Source organism: Chrysemys picta, chromosome 12, assembly GCF_011386835.1.
Source record: "Chrysemys picta bellii isolate R12L10 chromosome 12, ASM1138683v2, whole genome shotgun sequence".
NCBI classification, from domain to species: Eukaryota; Metazoa; Chordata; order Testudines; family Emydidae; genus Chrysemys; species Chrysemys picta.
In genome coordinates, this window is record NC_088802.1 from 47239595 (window position 1) to 47263568 (window position 23974).

At 42.9% G+C, this 23974-nt stretch overlaps 1 protein-coding gene across 6 annotated transcripts in view; it reads left to right on the top strand.

The window, feature by feature from the left end:
- STXBP4 (syntaxin binding protein 4) overlaps positions 1-17791 on the top strand; it is a 128488-nt gene extending 110697 nt beyond the window's left edge. For all 6 annotated transcript variants that reach the window (XM_005282796.5, XM_008167541.4, XM_065563515.1 and 3 more), the window contains one exon: positions 17018-17791. In XM_005282796.5, coding sequence (XP_005282853.2) covers positions 17018-17132 — 115 coding nt within the window. In that variant the 3' untranslated portion in view covers positions 17133-17791. The remainder of the gene's footprint in view (positions 1-17017) is intronic.
- Positions 17792-23974: the final 6183 nt, after the last annotated feature.

The window sequence follows — 23974 nt, forward strand, 5'->3', positions numbered from 1 at the left end:
GTGGTGCAAAGGTTCTTGCTCTAGATGTAATTGGATATTGTTTCTTGTGGACAAAGTCAGACTTTGCTTACACCATTGGCTCCAAGGAGCTTGCACGGAGTGCAAGCCTGTCCAAAACTGGCTCTTTGCAGGACAGCCTAATAAGAGAATGGTGAAGCCCTTTGTGTAAAGTCAGTCTGCAAGTTAACTATTCACAGCAAGAAGCAAGTGCCACAGAAGTCCCCTACCTCTAACAAAGTGTGGTACAAGTTTCCAGAAGAGTTTACATAAGGTTAAAAGGTATCCTTTTCTGGAAGGAACATACCCTGAGGTGCTTCTAATCAGCTGATCCTGTTCAGTAGGATTTAATCTAATTGTTGTATGTTTAAATAGGGATTATGCTTGGTACTTAGAGCACTAGCACTAATTCTGTAGCCCTCTTGTACTGTTTGGCTGTGAATTTCAATCCTTTCTTTCTCTTTGGTATTTAGAACAGCCAAAGACCTGAGGTACTCAGAGCTATTTTACCACTCCAGTGGGTACAACCAGGCATTGAAACGTGGCTTGGTTGTCATGACCGTTGTAATTCCCCAAATGTTGCCACATGTAAACTCACCTTAAATTTGAATTCCGTCATCTTCTTAACATGTCGTTAAGCTGTGGAGTGAACAGAAACTGCAATGACTATGTTTGAATTAATTAAGATTTTACAGTTTGCTAAAGATAATTATTTTTTAATTAATCTGCTTCACGTGCAAGATACTTTATTTGGCTGTCAGGTAGTTGGGGCTCTTAATTCTATCTCTTGTGAATCTCATACAATAAACACACTCCAGGACAGGAGCTGAATATCACATAAGATTGAAGTAGCTTGCTGTGAAATTTCTATAAATATCTTTGAAGGGGGGTGAAACAGTATGAAGTGCATGAAAAATCAGAGTTTAAAAGAAGTAAACCAGCTGGCTTGTGTTACATACTACAGTGAAACCCACTTATATGAATAACTGACATGAATAAAACATTTACATGGATGCATTCTTTATGGGTGAAACGTTTTTGTATACCTGTCATTGAGAGTTAGAGCTGGAACATGAATAACATGTTTGAGAATTTTTTTAATCTCCTCCATTAGGGCACTTTAGTGCCTCGTTTATTCATTTTTGATCAGCTATGTTGTTAAGCATCGGTCAAGCACTGGCAAGCATGGAGAAATTACCTTTCAAACTGCAGAGTGCCTCATGATTGCAGCTAAAGCTGTTATGGGCAGTAAGGCCATGTCTGTGGGGTATGTAGTTGCCGGGAAAAGTTCAGAAGTGATGTAAATGGTGCTGTGGGTTACCCACTAGTACGCTGGTGGAAAATGTGAGCATAATTTGCACTGACTTGACTTTCAGGGGTCTAAAATGAATATAAATCCTACCAATGGAGTGGTGAGTGGGGATCAGACAGGGTCCCTGACATACGTGGGTGTGCCTCCAACTGATGTCAGTGAGGGCTGAACTTGGTCCTAAGAGGGTCTGAAGTAATATGAAGCAACTTAAAGTAATGTGAAGGTAAAGTTTAATTTTATCTCTTACCTTCCTGCTACAACCAACAAGTCATGTAAGCGGCACTCATTTTTCATAACTGCTGGTACAAATTGCACTGCTTTGCCACTTACACTCATTTTCTGACCAATTTAACCTGATATGTAAGCAATGGTGTAACCTACATCCATGAATTTGGACCAGTAGTTTCTGAAAAGTTTTACCAACTTACTCTAGGTGACGCTTAGTTGATGCTTTGGCCCATGTGTCTTAGCAGCCAAGAGCACTTCAGGAGCATTTGGGAGTTTCCTACCTAACAGAATACAGAATTAGGTATTGAAAACACTTTTCCCTTCTATACCATTAGGTCCATATTTCTCCTCTCAGTGCTGTGGAAGGAGAAGGGAATGGCCTTTACTTCCCAACTGATAAAGGTTCAGAGCTCTCCAAGGCACGTAAACACAGGCATTTTTAAAAGCAATCCCATAATAAGTTTCCAACCTGGTTGGCACATACGTAAAACGGTTCTAAATACCTTCTCTTTTTTTTTTCTTCTTTTTTCTTTTTTCTGAATTCCTGGCATATCTTCAGATCTTCTGGTACTTAGGAGAAGATGGTTTGGGCTTTTAAAAATTGTGCCTGTCATCTGCTGTTTATGGTGTACGCTGAATTGATCACCTGCAGAGAGGAGGTGGCATCCAACTGCATCTCTGCACTACAATCTAAAAGCAGTGCAGCAATTGATGCTATTTGGCGAGAAGCAGGAGTATGGAAGCTTCTCTCACAGGCCTCGCTGCAATTAAGACCCCAGGTGCCTTAGGCTGAACTGCTGGGGAACAAGATTATCTGGCACATTGACCCTGTTGCGGGGAATAAAAAATCCTGTGCAGGACGTGATTCTGCATCAATCCAGTTATGAGCATGAGAAATCCAATTACTCAGATTCCAAAAGGATTTATAATTCCCCCATGGGAGTTTCCTCTCTAAAACCCAGGGCCTTGGGCGCAGTTCATGTGATCTCATGGGAGCCATCACACGCATTCAGAAACGCGTATATAGTGATCAGTTGGGAGACATTCATATGGAAATACATTTCATCTTGATAAGAGCAAGTTCACTTTGAACCACTCTTGATAGTTAGACACATGGGACAAATTCTGCCCAGATGTTCTTCAGATGCAATCCCCATTGACCTAATTGGGCGTTGTAACTAATGTAAATCAGGGCATAATTTGACGCAGTCATATGATCTGGCAGTAAAAGACTTCAGGGGAGAGTCAGCATTCCCTCAGTGCAGCCTGTGAGACAATACATGCTTTCACTGGCAGTCTGTATTTTGATGCCATGTAATATCCCATTAGTTGCTGTTGCTTGGGAAGAATCCTAGTGGAAGAACAACATAGAAAAGGACATGAATTTTCTTCCAGAGCAACCAACTCCAGTTAATCTCCTCTGTCTTCCTACTTTGTTTCACCTTTAACATATGGCAGCTCTGCATCATGGGACTAGCACCTAAAATTAGGTATGGCCTTGCTATTCTCCCTCCCACTGCCACCCACTTCTTGCATATGTGTAAAATTTGTAAGGAGCAGCTGGGGATTTTGCCCCCTATAAACACCATTTTCTTGCTGCTTAACAAAAGCAAGTTCCTACACTTCGACATACGCTATATTCTGTCTTAGACAGTGAAAGCACAACTTGTACTTTAAATAAGTCTTTCCTGGAGAACAAGATGTGAATTCCCAAATATTTCAATCTTCTGGAATGCCTAGGTAGACAGACCAGTGTTTATTTTTCTATTTTATGGCAAAGGAAGGGATAGTACTGCTAATTTTTTTTTTTTCATAATTCACCCAAGAGCCAGAAGTTTTCCTTGTGTGCTTAAATGCCCAGTGCTGATGTACAGGCAAAAGGTTTTGTGTATACATTGAGACGTGTTAGTCTCTTTTTGTCCACCTCATTGCTCTGTAAACCTATTGTGTTCCATCTATCAGTGGTTCTGTAGCAAATACATGCAGGAGTAGACACAGCTCACAGGCAGAACGCTAAGATATTTTAAAGACTTCTTAGTACTTTCTGACACCTTACAAGCAGTAAAAATCACCCAAGCCATTTAAAAATCAAAAGACAAGGATATTTAGCTAAAAGATCTGCTCTAGTTCAAATAGGAATTAATTTAGGGAATTCCTATGGCCGGTGTTATGCAGGAGGTCAGATAAGGTGATTACAGTGGTTCCTGCTGGCCCTATAATCTATTAATCGGACCAGCCTGCTTTTTGAAATTTGAAGGAACTAATATCTTGTGAAATGAGACGTCCTTTTAAAAATCCCTCTCTGTCGTGTAATGAGGAGGAGATGGTGGGAACAGATGGCTGAGGCCTGTCACATTCTCTTTGACCATTCATTGTATCTGTAGGAAACAATAGAGACAGATGAGTATATGCCCAAGGCCAAATCCTTCTGTCTTTTACACCATCGTAATACCGAGAGACTTCATGGAAGGCAATGTAGTTATTCAGAATATCCACCAGTGTAGCTGAGAACAGAAGGTGGTCTCTGGTAGGTAATCAAGTAGTCTGAGACAATACTCAGAAAAACAGACAGACCATTAAAGCACAGAAAAAATGTTATAGTGGGTTTTGTAATCAAGCTACTAAATCAAGCATCCACCTTGAAAGCATGCCTTTTCACACCCTTTAGAGTCTTATAATTAATGGGTGACATCAGATAGATCATAAATGTCCAGTATATTTGTGTCTGGGGGGAGGAAGAACCACAATTAATTTTATTGAAAGCTGGATATGTACAGAAATCTATTTATGATTTAATGACTGAATTTAAGAATAACAACGCACTGATCATAGCTGGACAACCTCTGTAGCAGGGGTGGCCAACCTGAGCCTGAGAAGGAGCCAGAATTTACCAATGTACATTGCCAAAGAGCCACCGTAATACGTCAGCAACCCCCGCATCAGTTCACCCACCCCGCTCCCAGCGCCTCCCACCCACCGGCAGCCCCGCCGATCAGCGCCTCCCCCCTCCCTCTCCACACCTCCCGATCAGCTGTTTTGTGGCGTGCAGGAGGCTCTGGGGAGGAGGGGGAGAAGCGAGGGCCCGGCAGGCTCAGAGGAGGGGGCGGGAAGGGGTGAAATCGGGGCTGGGCCTGTGGTATAGCCAGGGGTTGAGCAGTGAGCACTCCCCGGCACATTGGAAAGTTGGCGCCTGTAGCTCCAGCCCCGGAGTCGGTGCCTATACAAGGAGCCGCATATTAACTTCTGAAGAGCCGCATGTGGCTCCAGAACCACAGGTTAGCCACCCCGGCTCTATAGTATAAATGTAAATGTTTACAGCAGTAGGGCTAAATGTATCCTCTTAAAAGGAAAACAAATTTCACTTGCATTTACCTATTGAATGCTAAATAGAAACTGTAAAGCTATAGGCTGATAAGCCTTTCTGTGCCCACGCCTGCCACTCCACATTCCCACTGCATTGCAAAGTGGGAACTCTTCTTCGCTCCTTAGACCTAGATCCTGCTCCGTCCCTGTGTGGATTCAGAGGCTTCTGAGCACAGCTGCACCTTCGCAGTACCACTGCATATGGTGGGTGGCAGAAAGGATCAGCATCTTGCATTTTATCATTTGCAGGTTATTTTGATAATCGCCACAGTGTCTACATGTCTGTGAAATCTTCTTTCTAGTTCAAATCTTAGTAAATCCACGGTAGTTCTCATTAGGAGTAGACTTCTACATTCAACATCAAGGCTCCTGTTGAAGTGAGTTCACAGTGGTATAATGAGAGACAGCACTATCTGCTGGATTGAGTTTGGCATTTGCCATCCAGTATCTCCCGAGTTGCAATGCCAGCTCTGATCCTATCTCCCTGTATAACCTAGGGCAAGGCATTTACACCATAATTTTCAAAACTGCCGTCAGTTTTTGAGGGCTGAATTTAGCATCTACTAGTAGGGCTGATTTTCATAAGTGCTGAGTACTGAGCCCAGTTGGAGTTGCTAGTGCTCAGCATCTCTGAAAATCCTGCCTTTGTCATAAATTTGGCATTCAAAATTAGAGGCCACTTTTGAAAATATTTGCTTTACCGTCTCAGCCTCAATTTTTCCATCTGTAAAATACAAATAACAGCTACATAGTTCTCACGGGTGTTGTAAGAGTTTGTCGGATAAGGTTGGTAGAGGACTATATGTGCTAAGTATTATAAAGCCTTTCATCCAAAGGGTTTCAAAGTGCTTAGCAAACTTAAACTAACTATGGTCAGATCAAGATTTTCAAAAGTGACCCATAATTTTGAGTTCTACTTTTTTTGTACCCAATTTGAGACATCTTCAATGGGTCTGATTTTCTGAATGTGCTATGGGCCAGCTCTCTGAAACTCAGGCCCCTCAGAGGTGTCTCATGTTGGACAGTTAAAAATGGAGGCACCCAGAATCACTTGTCACTTCTGAAAATCATGTCCAGAGATCACTTGCATCTACCAGTGGCACAGAGACCCCTCTAGAGTGAGGTGGGGCTTCTGATTAACAGCACACAACAACAGTTTAGCATGGGACATGGAGAATACTTTCGCCAATGGAAACTACATGAAGAAGTGTGGATAGGCAGAATGGAATTACCTGAAAAATGAAAAATATATCAACGTTTTTAAAATAGTTCAACTCCCAGTATCTGTGGTTACAGTGAATTCATCTATTCTGATTTTCAGTGAATTCATTTTGTATTGTAAGGGAATAACCTTAGAGGTAAGACAAGGGAACTTGGCACTGGCTTTTATGATAACATGAATTTGTAATACAAGAATGTTAAGACTTTAAGCAGCTTCTGGCTGGGTTGGAGCTCTTTTGCGGGGGGCGGAGCAGGAATTTTTTTTTTCCAATATCAGGCACCAGAATGGAGAAACATTCTTTTGTCCTCTGCAGATACTGTACTTCCCAATCAGGTTCTGGCATAGCAGGTCATGTACCAGTTTATATTTCCTCCCTGTGAGCAGAACCCTAGAGCTAAATTCTCTCTCTTGTTTGCTCATAAATCCCACCAAAGTGACTGGAACCAGTTCTGATCTCTGTTTACTGCAGTAGAGTTACTCCAGCTTTACACAGGTATGACTGAGAGCCAAATTCTCCACTACTGGGTCATTTCCATGTAGGGACTGGAAACTTGGTGAGTTCAAAATCCTGTTAATTCTTCCATTCTTGGAGCAGGGTTTGCCACTTTGTGGAAGAGGCCACTACTAATCCTTACTGTCCTTGGCGTCTGCTGAGACTGTCAAGAAGTTACCACACGGAGTTGTTTTTTTGTGATGTAGTCACGTGTCCACTAGGAACCTCCGACCCCTTGCACGCAGGCTACTGAACTACCCTCACATGGTGGTAACACTCAATCACTTCTGATCCAGGGGAGATTTGAATTGTAAGTGAACGATCATGTACCCCATCACCAATTCCAAGTGTTTACTCAGCACCAGATCCTACTATTATTGTCGTTGTTTTGTTTCCAAACCAGGCCATTTGTGTATTGCTGCACCTTCTTATTAATACCACTAGTAGTACCACTACTTGGACAAATAAAAGATCTTTTCACTGATGGTTACTTCTTATGAACCTGCCCATAGACTTTTAATATGCTGCTGTTTAATGGGTTTAATCAAGGAATAAATTGGACTCTCTTCTTGGGCTTTCCTTTTATATTATTTAAGTACTAAAGCCACAGCCCCTTCAGAGAAACACAGCATGATTGGGGGCTTTGTGTGTCACATTAGGAGGTGGTCAGTGCCCTCAGTCTCACTGAAGCCAATGGGCACTAAGGGCACTAACCATCTTCCAGAAGCTACTCAGCACCTCAGGCCCTTAATCTGCAACTCCTATGCTATGCCTTCCTACAGGTGTTTCTTATAAAATGTAATCCTGGGAGAGAGTCAAGCCAGCTAAAAACTAAACAAGTTATTTTTAAAAAATGTTTATTTTAAGTTCAGATAATCTGGTTTTGATAAATACAAAAAACGTTATTTCCCAAAGTTCTTGTAGGTTCTGAGTTCTGGAAATTATCTTCACCAGCTGTTCTCAAGATTGATTTACTATACTTACCCAGTTTTACCCAATTACTTATTTGATCTAATCCCCCTATAAAGTTGAACAACAATTGAGAACAATTTCCTCTTTGCAGATCTCACCAACACTAGCATCCGCATAAGATGGCAACAGCATGTTTTCAGCTTCACTCAGTTAACTGAGAATCTCCATATAATTAACATCTGGCTTCCAAATACTGACATTTTAAAAGAGGCTACAAAAGCATATAGGCTGGTTTTTGACTCAGAAATCTTGACTGGGTCAGCAGTGTACAATGGCCACAAGAGTTGATGGCTACACTGCTGTTTCACCATAATCAGTCAGAGCTGATTTCACTGAAAAGACAAAGCCAAGGTTAAGACAAAATGATAAGAGCAGAGGGGTAAAAGTGCTGTCTCCCTAAAAGCCAAGGGATAGTTTTGATCTCAGAAAATGTGATCATAGATACATAAAAGTGGGTGTGGGCTGCATTATTTATACCTCACCATTAACTATACATTAGCTGCAGCCTGTATGTTGAGTTTGTGAAATACTCCATATGTGCCATATTCTGCACAGCCTTCCAGGGCAATAGAACTGACACAATCTGATGCACAGGGGATCCTAACCACAAAGCACTGCAGCATGGGATTTCTGTCTGTGCCACCATGCAAGGAGTGAATGGGGCCATAGCCAGTAAATCTACAATTACTGGGTCCACTGGCCAAAAGTTCTAGTCCTGGGGAGTTCAGAAACAATAGATTCTTCTGCAGTTGTAAGACTCTGTGGTTCCTTTGGTACTCCGCTGCCACCTGGTGGTAGGGGGAAGGATCCCACATCTCACCACCAGCACCACTGCAGAGCAAAAGACATGGTTACTCTGGCTTTGTGCAGGACTGCTGTTATTGTTTATTATTACACAGCCCTTTACAAAACACTTAAAGGCAGTATTGATCAAAGTCCAAGGGACTTGCAGAGAAACTCAGAGAAATAGGAAATACAGGGAAACAGTTGGGTGCAAGGAGGCAAAGAGAGGCATTGTGGTTGAGCAGTTAGAAGGCTTCCTGAAAGAAGTAGGTTTAAAGGAGAAGGGGAGTGTTGGGTGCATGGAAAGCAAAAGGCCATTCAAAGCATTAGGGGAAACATGAAAGAAGAGGCAGAGCAGGAGACCAAGGGAGCAGTTAGGGCAAATCCTACAAAGCTGTGTGGAGCCCAGCAAACAGGGCTATGCACTGAGATTCCATGCAGGAGAAAGGGGAAGGACTCTCGTATTGGGGCCCTCCGGGATTGTCCTTGAGTCTCCAGGAATTAAAGATTATATCATGTGATGAAAACCTCCAGGAATACATCCAACCAAAATTGGCAACCCTCATTGGGGCTTGGGTTCCTGAACCTTCGCTCTGTGTAGGGCAATCCACCTAATATTGAATCCACAGGCCCCAGCTCCACTTCTCCCATAGCCTGGCCCTACCCCACTTCCAAGCCCTCACTGAATGGCAGTGCACAGGAAGTCCTCACAGTGATATCCTCCTGGCAGGTGGTGTGCACCCTGAGTGGCATCCCCAATTCACCTGCATCTGGAGATCTCTGCACCCAGGTGTTTCTGCATATAGAGGGGGGACAACGGCAGGATTTGCTCCTGGGCGCATACTCGTATGTAAAGGGATCTAGTATAAAATATGGGGGAAGAAAATCAGTGTAACACGACAGGTGTATTACTGGTGTAGCCATAAGGTGTATTACTGGGTGTAGCCTTATGATCATGCAGTTGCTGCTAGCAACAACTTTTGCTACATCCTGTTTTCATTGCGGGCTGTTTCAGCAGCAACATTGAAAGTACCAAAGGTTACATTTTTGATAGTAAGCGATTTCCCATCCTCAGTCCTTTGCCTTAAGGCAGTCAGCAAAGGTTAGAGTCATTTTGCAATAATTTTAATTTATGCACAGATCATTTAAAGTTTTATCAAGCACCAATAATCTTGAATTAAGCATTACTGTATTTTGCATTGCCAGTTAGATTTGGGAGATCCAAAATCAAGGATACGAAAGATTAACAGGTCAGTAAAATGACTGATGCAAGTTCAACAGAGTAGGTTGCTAGGATATGGGTTTAGAAAAACCCCAGCTACCTTTGTCATTGCATTTGTGCATTTGATTTTAAATGTGACACATTCTGCCTTCACTTGCATCGTGTGCAACACCACTCTATTCAGAGGATAAGCATAGGCTTCACATGAGGCCAGAACCTGTCTTTCTATATTCAAATAGGGCTGAATCCTGGTCCCATTGAAGTCAATAGCAGAACTCATTTGGCCCATAATGAATCTTTATATGATGGGAGTTTGGTTGATTATTGGTTTCGAGAGACATCCAGACTCCCCCAAAAATCTCAAACAGGCCTTGCACAGGATTTCTTGTCTTGCAAGTTGCAGGTCACTCATACAGTCATGCAGTGGAGAATTTTGGTCAGTTAATCCACGGGAAATAGCCCCGGTTCACATTGGCCACCCTCATTCCGTCTCCCAGCACAATAGCATGGAAAAAGCCTCCATGGGGCATTACATGGACTCTGTGCAGAAGGGGAACCGTACAAAGTGACCTGCACCAGTTCTGCTGCCTACAAGGCTTTCCATGACCCTTTGAGAGGTGACAGAACTTGGCTCTGTACAAATTAATGTAATGTAAATGGGAGATTTTTATCACTTAAGGTGAAAAACACAATTTACTAATTCTCAAAATCTAGCAAAGATGCGCAAGCTATTTTTCATCAGCTTATCCCTCTATCTTTGAACCATTTGTCTTTGAACCATTCTTTCCTTAAGATAATGTCCTAAATTCTCTTCTTGAAATAAACCATTTTGCATGCTAAGAAGTAAGAACCATAAGGAGGGTAATTATAATGGGATTTAAATAATTCACTGCTGTTTCTTTGCCAGTAAAATAAAGACTGTGTTCTCTTGTTTTGTTTGTACAAGCAACAAAATTTGTCTTACAATTTACTACTCTTTAAAAAAAAAAAAAAAAAAAAAAAAAAAAAAGGCAAACAACAACAAAATGCTGACATATTCCCAGCTCAAATATTTGTTTTCCAACAATAAACTTGGCTATCTTCCAATAACGCTGACTTGTTTGTAAACCTAAAAAGCTTTAAATTTAGCTAACACATAGCTGATTGCTCCTAAAATGTGGTCAAATGAATCCTTTCCACAAGAACATTTGCCAAAGGATGCTGCACAGTTGAAATGGAAAACGGTTTGCAGTTACGAATTTGTGTTGTGTTGCTGCCTTTTCAAAACTCTGCACTATTGACAGTAGTGTCTCACTTCAAAAAAACATGGTCCTTCAGTTAAACAAAGCCTAGAGGTAGATTTGAACTCCTTCTTACTTCTATTGATGCCCCTACCACACAAATCATAGAGGATGTATTTCTAAGACGAGAATGTTCCGCAAACCAGTAAATCTGGGATTATCTCATTGGACTGATTATGTCCAAGCTCTTTAGCCACAGCACTTGATGAGGACTAAAAATAAATAGCAGGGCAGTATTCAATTATTTTGTCCCTAAATAATCTGTGCTTATTGTTTGTGTCTTTCTCTGATGTGAGACGTAGTATCTGGACTTAACGTTTATTTATAAGTGTTCTTCTAATAAGGGTGTTTGGAAGGGTTGTAAAGAGAAAATGGCCCATTGCACTTATCAGTTGTGAGGGGCAAAGCCTGGTCTTACACCAGTGCAAATCCAGCATCACTCCATTGAAGTCAGTGGAATTTATTCCAGATGCACACTAGCCCAAAATTTGGCCCCAAGTATTTTAAAATGGAGGGGCCTGATTCTGTTCTTCCTTATACCGTGTTTTCCACCAGTGTAACTCCATTGATGTCAGATTTTACTGCTGACTGAGGGTCTGCTCCTGCACCAGGGGAATTTTTGCATTGACTGCACTATAGGAGCGGGATCAAGCTCTCACAGTGGTAGGGGAAAATCAGATCCCCTGTCAGTTGTTCTCCAGCTCTAAAGTTTATAGAAAAAGGCAACTTATTAAAATAGATAAATAAATAGAAAATGAAGTCTAGGTTGGGTGGGGGGAGGGTAGGCCCACCTTATTACCTATGGACATTTATTCACATCATTGTTAAACCAGCCCACAATTTGTTCTAATTCACATGATTGGCAGCGTGTGCTCATGGTTCATAGATTCGTTGATTATAAGGCCACTGTGGTTACGTCTGACTCCCTGTATAACATAGGCCGTAGAACTTTCCTGAATTAATTCCTGTTTGAACTGGAGCAGATCTATTAGAAAAAACATCCAATCTTGCTTGAAAAATTACCACTGATGGAAAATCCACCACAGCCCTGGATAAGTTGTTCCAATGATTAATTACCCTCACTGTTAAAAATTTGCAGCTTATTCCCACTCTGATTTCGTCTAGCTTCAATTTCCAGCCATAGGGTTTTGTTATACCTTTGGCTGCTAACTCAGACTTGATAGAGCTGTGTGATAGATCAGGATTTAGGCATGTTGGACAGGACTGTGCAGGACACTGAGAAGGAAAAGGTAAAATTAAAAATGATTCCTTTAGTAATTAAAGTCAGTAAGGGAAAGCTGGATAATGACTATGTAAAACTAGGCAGAACAAAGCACTTCAGATAGTGCTGTAGGGAACAAATACTGTATTAGCAGGGTGAGACATCTGACTCCATGATTCTATAGATCATCAAAATCAGGTAAGTAATTCAGAAAATGTACTAAATGATCAACATGTTTAAGGCTCAGTCCTTCAGCCGTTATACAGGCAAGTGGAATTTCAGGGCCACAGAATTGTAGAGATTGATATCCAATTTTAAAGCACAGTGATTTAACTTGTCAACCAGAGAAAAAGTCTCTTTGGGGAACTACTAACATCTCAGAAAACTCATTTTAGAAAATATGGCAAATATTTTTTCCTGTTGAAAACCAGATTTGTAAATATATAAACACACATAATTTTTATGTAATGTATATACGCACATCTATAATTTAATATTCATCATTTTAACAATGAGTAGATTGATTTGTTAAATTGTCACATTGTTCATAAATCCCATATAAAATGTGATATTAGAACTTTCTTTTCAATGTCTATGCATGATCGCTATAAACCTGTTCCCTTTGAAATGTACACACTTGTTACGCTAATAATTAAAGAGCTCACTGAAGGCTCCTATACTTGTAAATCGTCCCATGGCTTAACTGGGGCTATTTGTGAGTATAAAGGTTGCTAAATCTATATGCCAAATCTTGCTGTTCTTACTCAGTCCCTCTACAGGCATCACCCCATTGAAGGATTTGGCCATGTACTAAGTAATGGATTCGTTGACAGGCTACCAGCTCAGAAGATGGGGTAATCTAGTTAAAGCAGCTCAAGTTTTAACTTAAATTAGCTTTGTGGTCCAGCTTTACCTCAGGGTTGGCAGCAGTACTGTCCTCATCACACTATTTAGTGCTAGCTCAGTACATCCGAGTAAAACGCGTGAGTACAAGGTAACGGCATAGCTCATTCATCTCATCAGAACAGCATAATCCCTGCACCAGTAAGTCAGTGCTGCGAGACACTGACGCAAAAGCTAACCTTCAGGTATTAAAATGAGACCACAGTCAAATGGTGCAGGAAAAGAAAGAGCAAGTGAACGCAAAGGCAAAATTTGCTCCCACTTACAGGGGTTTAAATCCAGAGTAGCCCCATTGCTCACTCAGAAGTTAGAACTGAGAACTGAAATTGGGCCCCAGTTTAGGCTGCAGCCCTGTGTTAGAACAAGGTTTGAGACTTACTGTAAATAATGTAGCTGCATTAAATCTGTGTTCCAGCCCACAAACGTGGCCTTGTTCCACAAAGCATTGTAAAGGTGAGTGAGTGTAAGAGACCGTGGGCCAGTTCCTCAGCTGATGTAAATTGGCCTAGTTCTGTTGGTTTCCATGGAGCTCTCCCGATTCACGCCAGTCGAGGATCTGGCCTTATGTTTATTGCTGCATAAGCTAACTGTACTTGAAGCAACTGTTCAGAGAACTGCTCAGGAGACAGCGTGCAATGCAAATACACCGGGAGGGGAGGGGAGAGGGGGGAATAGAGAAGGAGCTGCAGCAGGTATTAAGAGAAGAGAATGAAGTGAAGGGGAAAAATCTAGATGAGAAATGTCTTATATGAAGATCTTTATACACTAATAAAACTTAGATTCAGCTCACACTTACACCCCATGAAATCAGTGGGTCAAATTCTGCTCTGTGTTCCACCTGTGTAAATGCAGAATGTGTCCTTTAACTTCCATAGAATTACAGTCATTTACATGGGCAAAACTGAGCGGTGAATTTGGCCCAGTGGATTTGCAAAACAAAGTGTAAATCAGGCCAGCAGTGGGGCAGATGCTTTTCCCTCTAGCCACGAGGGAGTACTCCCTATTTATGGGACCACTAACCCCAGAGCTGTGTTTTTAAATTCGCTTGTGAATACATATAGTACTCCTTTTTGCTGTGTATGCTACATCACAGCTCATAACTAACTGAAGAATAAAATCACTCACCTTATTACTAGGCTTGGCAGGATTTGATTTAAATCACTAGTCATCGGTAAACATTAATTTCATCGGATACACAGAAATAGATGTCAAAAATATCCATTGCTTGCAGTCAGCAAGCGCAGCCTCGCCTGCACCTAGCACCCTCAGGTATCTAGGTCTCAGGAGGCACCAGTTATGGGGAAGACTGCCATCCTGGTGGGGCAGAGCAGAGATCCCAGCCAGGACCACGCGGAGAATGACGAGTTCCCAGCTGCAGGGCTCCTGCCAGGGACAGTCCCTGCTTTTGCAGCAGGTGAAGTGAGTGGGGTAGTGATGGCGGGAATGCAGGGGCTCCCTACGTGGACCTGGGGTTGGTGACAGTGGGGTGGCTTCCCCTGTAGCCAGGGGCTTGTCCTCCTCCTTGCATTCCTGGCCAGGGATCTCTGCTCTGCTCTGCCCTGCCAGAACCGCAGCCTCCTTGCACCTGCAGGGTTCGGGTGTCACTAAATAATTGTTCTCTCTCTCTCACTCACTCTCACTCTCTCTCTCTCACACACACATACACACGCACAGTTAATTTTGCACAATTGTGAAAATTCAAATAGAAAAAAATGTTAAAAAGCGCTTAAAAAACCCATAATCTCACACAACCAAAAATACTAAATCAATAAAAATCGGTATCTGAGTGAAACAACAAAATAAAAATCAAATTCTCCCAAAACTACTCATTACATATTCCACCCTTGTTGCTTCTTTCCTATGAACTGTTTCTGTTGTGGAGTGGTGAATGTGGCCTGCATTAGGATACACAGGTCAGGCTCCCATTAACCTCAGAGGGTGCTATGGATGTCCATAGTGTGGACAGATTACAGTGGATTTGCAAAGAGAATCAATCAGGGCAGAATTTGCTCAGGACTGCAATGTTCTGTTTTGTTTTGTAGGGTAAAGCAGCACAGGTATTTGCTTGTTTAACAGGGTTGTAAGGTCATATAATGGGACTCTTGTGGGTTTCCTTAGCATGTCTGTTCCTCTGGTCTTACTTATTTTCCTTGCTAATGCATATGAAGACAATATATTCATCTGATTTGTCAGCTTTTTTGCACCAACTTGCCTATAACAACAACTGAATCTATTAGCAGGCCTAAAAACAGTGAAAAGAACTGTATTTCCTTTACCAACAGCACAACCTTTCTAGAAGGGACAGAAGGCTGTGACCTGTCCACATACAGTGTGGATGGTATCCACACAACTGATCATTTTATCTTTTTTTTTTTTTTTTTTTTGTGCCCAAGGGGTAGTGGGGGAAGAGGGCTTGGCCTTTCACTGTGTATGTTATTTGCAGTGTTGTAGCCATGTTGGCCCCGGATATTAGAGAGACAAGGTAAGTGAGGAAATATCTTTTATTGGACCAACTTCTGTTGGTGTAATGGACAAACTTTCAAGCTTCACAGAGCTCTTCCTCGGGTCTGGAGAAGATAACCAGAGTGTCTCAGCTAAATACAAGGTGGGACAGATGGTTAAGCATAAGGGGTTCACACATGCTGTTGGAGACCACTTAAAATGAAGGGGTCTTGAATGTACTCACACAGAAAAATGATAAAAGACAAAAATACCTTATCACCCACAGGTGAACACTTTTCACCCGCTCCATGTCTGACCTCTCTGGTCTTGTCCTCAAAGAAAACCTGCACAACACCTTCCCAAGATGAGCCTCAGAACTTAAATTCATAACTTTGCTGGACTTAACATAAAAACCATGGACTTAAGAGAGACACTGGTTTTATGGCTCATTACAACAATTTGTAATGCTGCTGTCTGCTAATCCTTAATTGCCCACTTCATTTTAAGTGGTCTCCTACAGCATGTTTGAACACTTTATGCTTAACAATCTGTCCCACCTTGTATTCAGCTTGGACACACTGATTACCTCCTCCAGACCTGAGAAAGAGCTCTGTGAAGCTTGTGCCTTCAACCAACAGAAGTTGATCCAATAAAAGATACTATCTCACTTGCTTTGTCACGCTCATTATGTACACAAGTTTACAGTATTCTCAGCCTGACCCTTTTGTCTGCACTCACTAAATCTTAGAAACTTTCAGAGCAGGTTCTTTTTAGCCATTCATATGGTTGGGAATGCAGTTAGTGACAGCAGACCAAGATGATGCAAGCAGCTTGGGGCAGTATTTCAAACGCAGGGCCTGATCCTGTAACCCTTACACAAGTAGGGACGACTCACGTGAGTCAGGTTAGTTGCATGAGCACCGGCTCCTGAACATGCCCAGAATTTTTCCCAGCGGAGGACTAAGAATACTCCAGTTCGGGTTTCTGTACCTCTCTCACCTTCAAGAGGAGAAGTCTCTTAATGATTCTACACCTCTCTAGTCCATCCTCTAGTATCTGAGCATGGGACTGTGAACCAGAATCTCCTGGGTCCAGCTCTGGCTGATTCCTTCTCTGACCTCATCAAGCCACTTGGCCACTCTGCTCTCAGCTTGCTGGAATGTTAGGAGACTTGGTTCATTCCGGTTTGTAGAGTGCTGCTGTATTAGTGGCCAGTAACCGTGGTCATTCATGAGACACCACCTCCAGGGTATTTTCGGTATACCAAGATTCCTTTGCTGCAAGAGCATTTTTCTCCTTAGCTTTCAATTAAATCAAGGGGGAATATTTGAGGCAGGGAACTTGACTTGGGGTTCTCACATCCTAAAGGTACCTCCTTTTGCCTACAGAATGGGAAATAAATGTATGTGAGGTTTCATGTTTAATGAAAGAAACACTCCTATGCTGGAAATATTTTAGTGAACAGTGAGACACTGGGGACCTCCAGAGAGGGGCTAAGCATCCTTACGACTTCTCCTGTTTTTATGATCTGAAATAACTCCTTTGGGGATGCTAATGGCATTTCTTGTTTCCATTTAGCCATGTAACACAGACGACATCATGGATCCACCCAGTGACCAGTGCACTGAACTTGTCCTGCTCCGAGGAGAATGAGGAAGACCGCACCAGAGAGCTTCCAGACCCCAAGAGCTGAGACTGGCCAGTGGTGGATAGTAGTTTCGGTCTCATTTCAGCCCCTGAATAAGAAGATGTACACCTTCCAATAGTTTAATGTAATAGCGCCTGATCTTATGCCCACTGAAGGCAATAGGAGCTTTGCCACTGATTTAGGTAGGATCATTTTCAAGGCTGAAGTTCACCCTGGCAAAATTTCCACTTAAACCCTTAAGGACTTAGGTGGTGCACAGGACCTGGATACGTCCTGTGCACAGGGGTCACTCTCACCCTTGTCCCTTAGGATTTGATCCTGACCTTTTACCACTTCTACACTGGTATAACTTCATTGGCTGGAATGGAGTTAATCCTGCTCCTGGTATGAGAACAGAATTGGGCCCAGTGGGTGTAATTCTCACAGTGGCTTCAAGCTGCTTGTAGAGCCATAACGTACAAGCTGAGCTTTTTTACCAATGCTAGTAGTTGTAATAGAGATGCCTTTTCTGTAATTACTGAGTTAGTCTGTTTTTATAGCAGAAACTTTCAGTGTATTTTGCTAGCAAAAGTTTATGACAATTTGTTATAAGTATTGCAGCCCAGATGACTTTTTTACAACTATTTTAAGATGAATGATTAGGCCTTAGGAAGACAAGGCCTTGATGAGTTGTCAAGTATAAAGACACAATTTTGGTTGAGAAAGCTATACTCTGTCAGCATAATCATGCAATGAAAATGATTTCACTTTCGTACTTTGCTAAACCTATAGACACATGCAAATATTTCAGTAGAAGCTGTGAAGTTTCAAGTACGATGAAACCTGTGAAAGCACCTCTGGGATCAGCAGAATTCAGTCACCTCCTAGAAGTGGGTCTTTACATAGATGCAAAACAAAATCATTCTGGAGATCTTGAGGATGTTTTAAAGGGGTTACTCAAAATGAGGTGCTGCTGAGGCCCTACAAACAGGTTTCACTGTACATCAGCAGCATGAGATATTTAAGATAATGTTACACTCAGCACAAAAGCTGATTTCTGCTTTTGAGTGCCTGATTCTACAATAGGTCACTATAAAGGCTCTTTTCTTTTTTTATCTGTGACGGTGACAGGTATTGACCAATGAATGAAATAAGGAACACTAGAAGCACTGATGAATATGCCAAAGAAAAACAGTGGTTCAAACCTTTAGGACCGGGCACAGGCTACCGCCTGAATTCCTTTTGGGAGCATACATCGGAGTGTGACGCTCTGAAAAGATCCAGTTTAGCTCCACTGGTCAATTCGAAGCCAGGCCCCCATCCCTCACACCCTCAATGGGGAGTCTCTGACAAGTGGTGGCGCTAGATTTACAAGCCTTTGTACTAGAGCAAAAGGACCTGACTTGTTTACAGCTCCTGTGCCTGCTGAAACTCTCCCTGCCACCTTCCCCTCACACCCGGTGCAGAGCCAGGCACGGGGTAGCTCCGAGGAAGTCTCCTTTCTGAGTCACCGTGTGGCTCTTTATCGCATATGCTCCATGTGTGACAGTGTCACGCCGGGATAGTCCCTCCCAGGGAATCTGTACTGCTGCGCAGAGAAGTTAGTTTTACCCAGTCTCTCCTGGAAGCAGATGTCATTCCTAGTGCTGAGCAATGTCGTACTCACTCGGGAGGCCGGTAGGAGACCTTGTTGTGTTCTTTTAACCAGGTCAGGGCCAATTATCCATGCATGTGCAGTCCATGCCCCTTCATGAAGCCGGTAGAGGGAGGACGTTATGGAAGGAGCTTGACCAGCAGATCCACTGAACAAACCCTCCACATAACAGCAGCCCGGAAAGCTGCCATGCTGCAGCCATGATCTACAATGGCCTCAAAGGGAGGATTGTGCCCCCATCCCTCAAACCACCACATAGAACCACTGAGCAAACCATTAACAGGGGCTTTGTGTCGAGCTTTAATGGGCCCTTTAATCATGCCGTTCTTCTCTAAACGCCCTTTAAAAACTGGCACAGACTCCTGCTGCATGCAGGACCTTGTACTGGGGTTTTTCTGAAGTTTCCTTAGTCCTAGGAGTCATGTACGTGGTTTGTTTATTACAGAGCCAAGGTGGGTGAGGTAATTTCTTTTCTTGGACCAACTTCTGCTTTCTTTCCAGTGTATGGGAGTTACATGATGGTATCTTGTTTGAGATGGTTCCTTCTGGAGTATGTGATGTTTATTCCAGGCACTTTCTGGCTCTAATCAGGGATTTCCTAAGAATTCTGTTTAGTTAGGGCATATATAGACTGTGCCGCTCTGATTTCTTTGGGAGAGATTTGAATCAGGTTGTGTCTACACTATCCTCCAGGGCTTGATTCAGCCATGGGTTATGCCATCTCAAAGTAAAGGTAGGTGGTCACAACTCCACTCTGCCATTGGCTTCCCAGCCAGCCAGCCCAACCCTGAAAGTGGATGGGGGTAAGGCTAGGACCATGAACAAGGCAGGCTCCACCCATTGGATCCACTGGAGGAGGGCAGCTATGCAAATGCTACCTGCTCTCCCCAAGGAGTGAACACTGACCCCCCCTGCCCTGAGTATGCAATTCACTGCTCACTGCAGCAACGGGGGAGAACCCAAGATCAAATGTTGGCATTCTGCCTGCCATGCTTTCTTGGAGAATGTTTCTCTTTTATTTTGACTTGATAATTAAAGACTTCTTAGAAACAGATCATTGCATCCATCTAGTTTCCTCTCTATTCTAGTGTTGTCTCATCAGTCATGTAAGCTACTATAGCTCATATTCTCCAGCACTGAGACTGTGTTTTGAAACCTGGGATCTCCAAATGTTCTCGTCTATTTTTGTAAGTTGGCACACTTGTTTCCTAGGTTTTTTTTTTTTTTTCTCTCACTGAAGCAGTTTGCAAAACAATTTTGGTTACACTGAATCCTGTAAAGTGGGGAAACGGCTCTGGAATAATGTAATGAGATTTTGTAAAGAGCAGTTGTCAAAACACGCAACTCTGTAATGGCTGCTTTACATTTTTACTGCACAATGAAATGTACCAAGTGGAAGAGCAATGGAAGTACAACTTTGTATCCATTAAGAGAACGAAACAAAGACGTTGCCAGAAAACAGATACTGGAGCCCTATGTACAGTTGACACCATTATAAATAGACTTCTGCAACACTCCGGTATTTACCTTTACAATAATACCTGTAGTACTCTGCACCCTTTGAATTGGCAATACTGCAAGTACCAGTATTAGCAGCTCAGGTGTTTCAGAGCCTGGAATAAACAGGCAGATTAATCACAAAGGCCCAGATGCACAAAGTATCAGGGGGTAGCCGTGTTAGTCTGTATCTACAAAAACAACAAGGAGTCTGGTGGCACCTTATCTGTTAGTCTTTAAGGTGCCACCAGACTCCTTGTTGTTTTTGCAGATGCACAAAGATATTCAGGCGCCTAAAACTCTTACTGACTTCAGTGGGAATTAGGCACCTAAATACTTCTGAGGCTGTGGGTCAAACTGCAGCCACGAAAGTCTTCCTTTTAATGCAGCCCAATGTATCACTTAAAAAGACAGGGTAGATCTCTCCCCACGCCACACTCACACAGAGAGACTACCCTGAGCATCCCACTGTATGTTTAAATAAGTCACTACAGACGATTGTTTCACACCCTCTGACATACCACACAAAACCATCATTATTTAGTGTGAACCCACCAACACAAGGCCTATGCACCACTCAGGCCCTCCAGGACCCAATTCTGCAGGACTAAAGTCAGTGGGAATTTTGCTATAGATTTCAGCGGGAGCCCTGAGGGCAGAAGTGGGATTGAAGTGGTGCATAGCCCTTGTGTTGTCCTCTGCACAGGGCTGAATTTCACTATAACATCTTACTTAAGTAAAGCCATTCTCAAAGGATGACCCTGCTCACACTTGGCTTTAGAAAGCCCCTTTGTACTATTGTAATCTTATCGAGTGAATGGCCACTCCTCCTTGTATTTTAAAAAACACCTAAAGTGATGTAAAGCTCTGATGCTCCTTTCACAATAAAGATCTCAGTGATATAAATCACTTGTGTCTCTTTTATAATTAACACCCGCAGCTTTGTGATATTATCCACGGCACATTATGCAGCTGACCGACTCCAGGTCTCGCTCATGTTATAGAATTGTAATGAATGAAATCTTTTAGCCGAGAAAAGGGGGTAAATGACAGCAGGCCAATCCTGTCTGTCCCATTCCTTTAACCTTCTTTTTACAAAGGTGACTCAAAATGCGCCTTTGGAAAGGAATCTAGAAAACAGACGGCCTTTCGAAAAAGCAAATCCCAGCCCTACAATGATTTCCACACAGGCACCCCCCCATGGAGCTCACAAAGATTCAATTGCAGGGTGAGGCTCATGTTTGTAATCACCTGCTTACAAGGAGGCAGCCTAGTCCAATAGGGCATTGGCCCATGCGTCCGGTTCCCAGCTCTGCCGCTGATCTACCTGCAAGATCCTGGGCAAGTCACCCTTCAGCCCAGATCCTCAAAGGTATTTAGGCATCTAACCTCCACCGATTTCAATGGCACTTAAATACCTGGGAGGATCTGCACCTCTCTGTGCATCCGTTTCCCATCCCACCCTCTAGCTGTCTTGTTCGTTTAGACTGTAGAGTCTTTGGGGCCAGGCCTGTGTCTCACTCTGTGTTTGTACAGTGTGTAGCACAATGTGGGTCCTCAGTTGGACCTCTGGGCACTACCATAAATCAAATAATAATTACCGTAAGGGATGGCGGTTTGTCATTCCCTGAAACACACACGCCATCGCTGCTGGGGCATGTGCATTAGCTGGTTTACTTCAGAGTGCGTTTGGCTCATGGGAGCTATGTATTGCCTGGCTACATCTACGCCACAGGCCCAGGCCTTGTCTCCTAGGTAACCATGCCTGCTGGAGAACATCTTACTATTACAGAACGGATCTTTGCTGGGGGGAAACGGCAACGTTAGTTTGCTAGGGAAGGATAAATGTGTCAGGCCAGGGATGAGAGGCCAGTTCAAGCTAAGTAGCTCACGCCGATCCACCCCATGTAATGTTCACCAGCCCTTCAATGCTTAGCGTGACCAGATGTCCTGATTTTATAGGGACAGTCCTGATTTTTGGAACTATTTCTTACATAGGCACCTATTACCCCCCACCCCCTGTCCCGATTTTTCACATTCACTGTCTGGTCACCCTATCAATGCTTCTCATGCCAAGCAGTTTTATAACTCAAACAAGCGATTTCTTATTTCCCATGAAGCCAGTTTCTGATAGACGGGGCGGGGGAAGGTCAGTCATCGCTGAAGTGGGGAAAACCCTCATTTGAAAGATCGTTAGTGAGTCAGTTAACATGAGCAGCAAATAGGAGAAGCACCAAGATTATGCTGTGAGAGGCCAATGAAGAGAAAGTTGGCCTCGTTGTCTATCCCATACTTAAGACACAGCCAAGTTCTGTTCTCACACCCTTAACTCTTCCCTCTTCCGGGTGATGGTTGTTGCCATATTACTAGGGTTTCTCAACACTCAGAACTGCAGATGAAACTAGTAGGCACCCCTCGGTGTCCCTCATTGGGCATCCAAAATCGGTGGCTCCCTGCCTTTGAAAATGTTGGCCTATGTGGCTTGTCCTACATTACACACTGAGTCAGTGGCAACATTTGGGGTAGACCCAGGAATCCTTATTCTAAGTCCTATGGTCTAACCCCAAGACAACTCCCCCTGCCCAGATCATTTACCCACCAGGTAATTTTGAGTAGCATGTTGCTCTGATTCTTCAGAACCAGAGCCCTGTCTGGTGTAACTCTGCATGGGGTTAACTGGAGATGCACAGATCTACATAGAATCATAGAATCATAGATTATAGGACTGGAAGGGACCTCGAGAGGTCATCGAGTCCAGTCCCCTGCCCGCATGGCAGGACCAAATACTGTCTAGACCATCCCTGATAGACATTTATCTAACCTACTCTTAAATATCTCCAGAGACGGAGATACATGACCTAAGGATCTGGAGCAAGCTTCACAGAAGTATTTCGACAGCTAAAGATGCAGACTAAGTCAATGGAAGTTAGGCACCGAATCCATTTCAGTGCTTTTGAAAAGCCCACTGAGCGCCTAGCTGCACCTTTAGGTGCTTTGGCCTGGTCTTAACCATCAGATGGGTGGAAGGATACTATGCCAGAAATTAAATGTTAGTGAATGAAGCCTAACCACTATTCTCAGTAACCAGCTTTTTGTTTTCATGTAATGCTGAAAATGCCGGCCATTTAACAGGTTGTACAATCCAGATTCTTTTTCATATTTTTTGCAGTTTGATCTTTTGCCACTTACTCAGGATTCTTCTCCAAACACAGGCTGAAACTTCCACTTGATTTAATAAGTTGCCTTTTTTTTACATTCTTTTGGGATGACCTGCTTTATTACACACTAAAGATATTGACGTTTCTACTAAAATTTGATCAGACAGAATTTTGCATCACTCACCAGACAGCCAAGTGCTTTAAAACAAATGGCTCTAAAGACACAGGAATGATACCGTTAATTTTTAATCTGTTACAAATCAAAGTAGACCCACATCAGACCCCTCACCCTTCCCCCATGCCCATGAACATTAGTGTACAGTTTGGAAATAAATCTGTCCTACTGTATTTTCCACTGCATGCATCCGATGAAGTGGGTTCTAGCCCACGAAAGCTTATGCCCAAATAAATGTTAGTCTCTAAGGTGCCACAAGGACTCCTTGTTGTTTTTGCTGATACAGACTAACACGGCTACCACTCTGGAATCTATCCCTGTGAGCCTGGATTTGGGTCAGATCCAAACAATAAAGTGCTTGTTTTTGTGACAATTTCAAAACAAACTACTAATGAGGTTTTAGCATCAGCCTCTCCAAATGCTA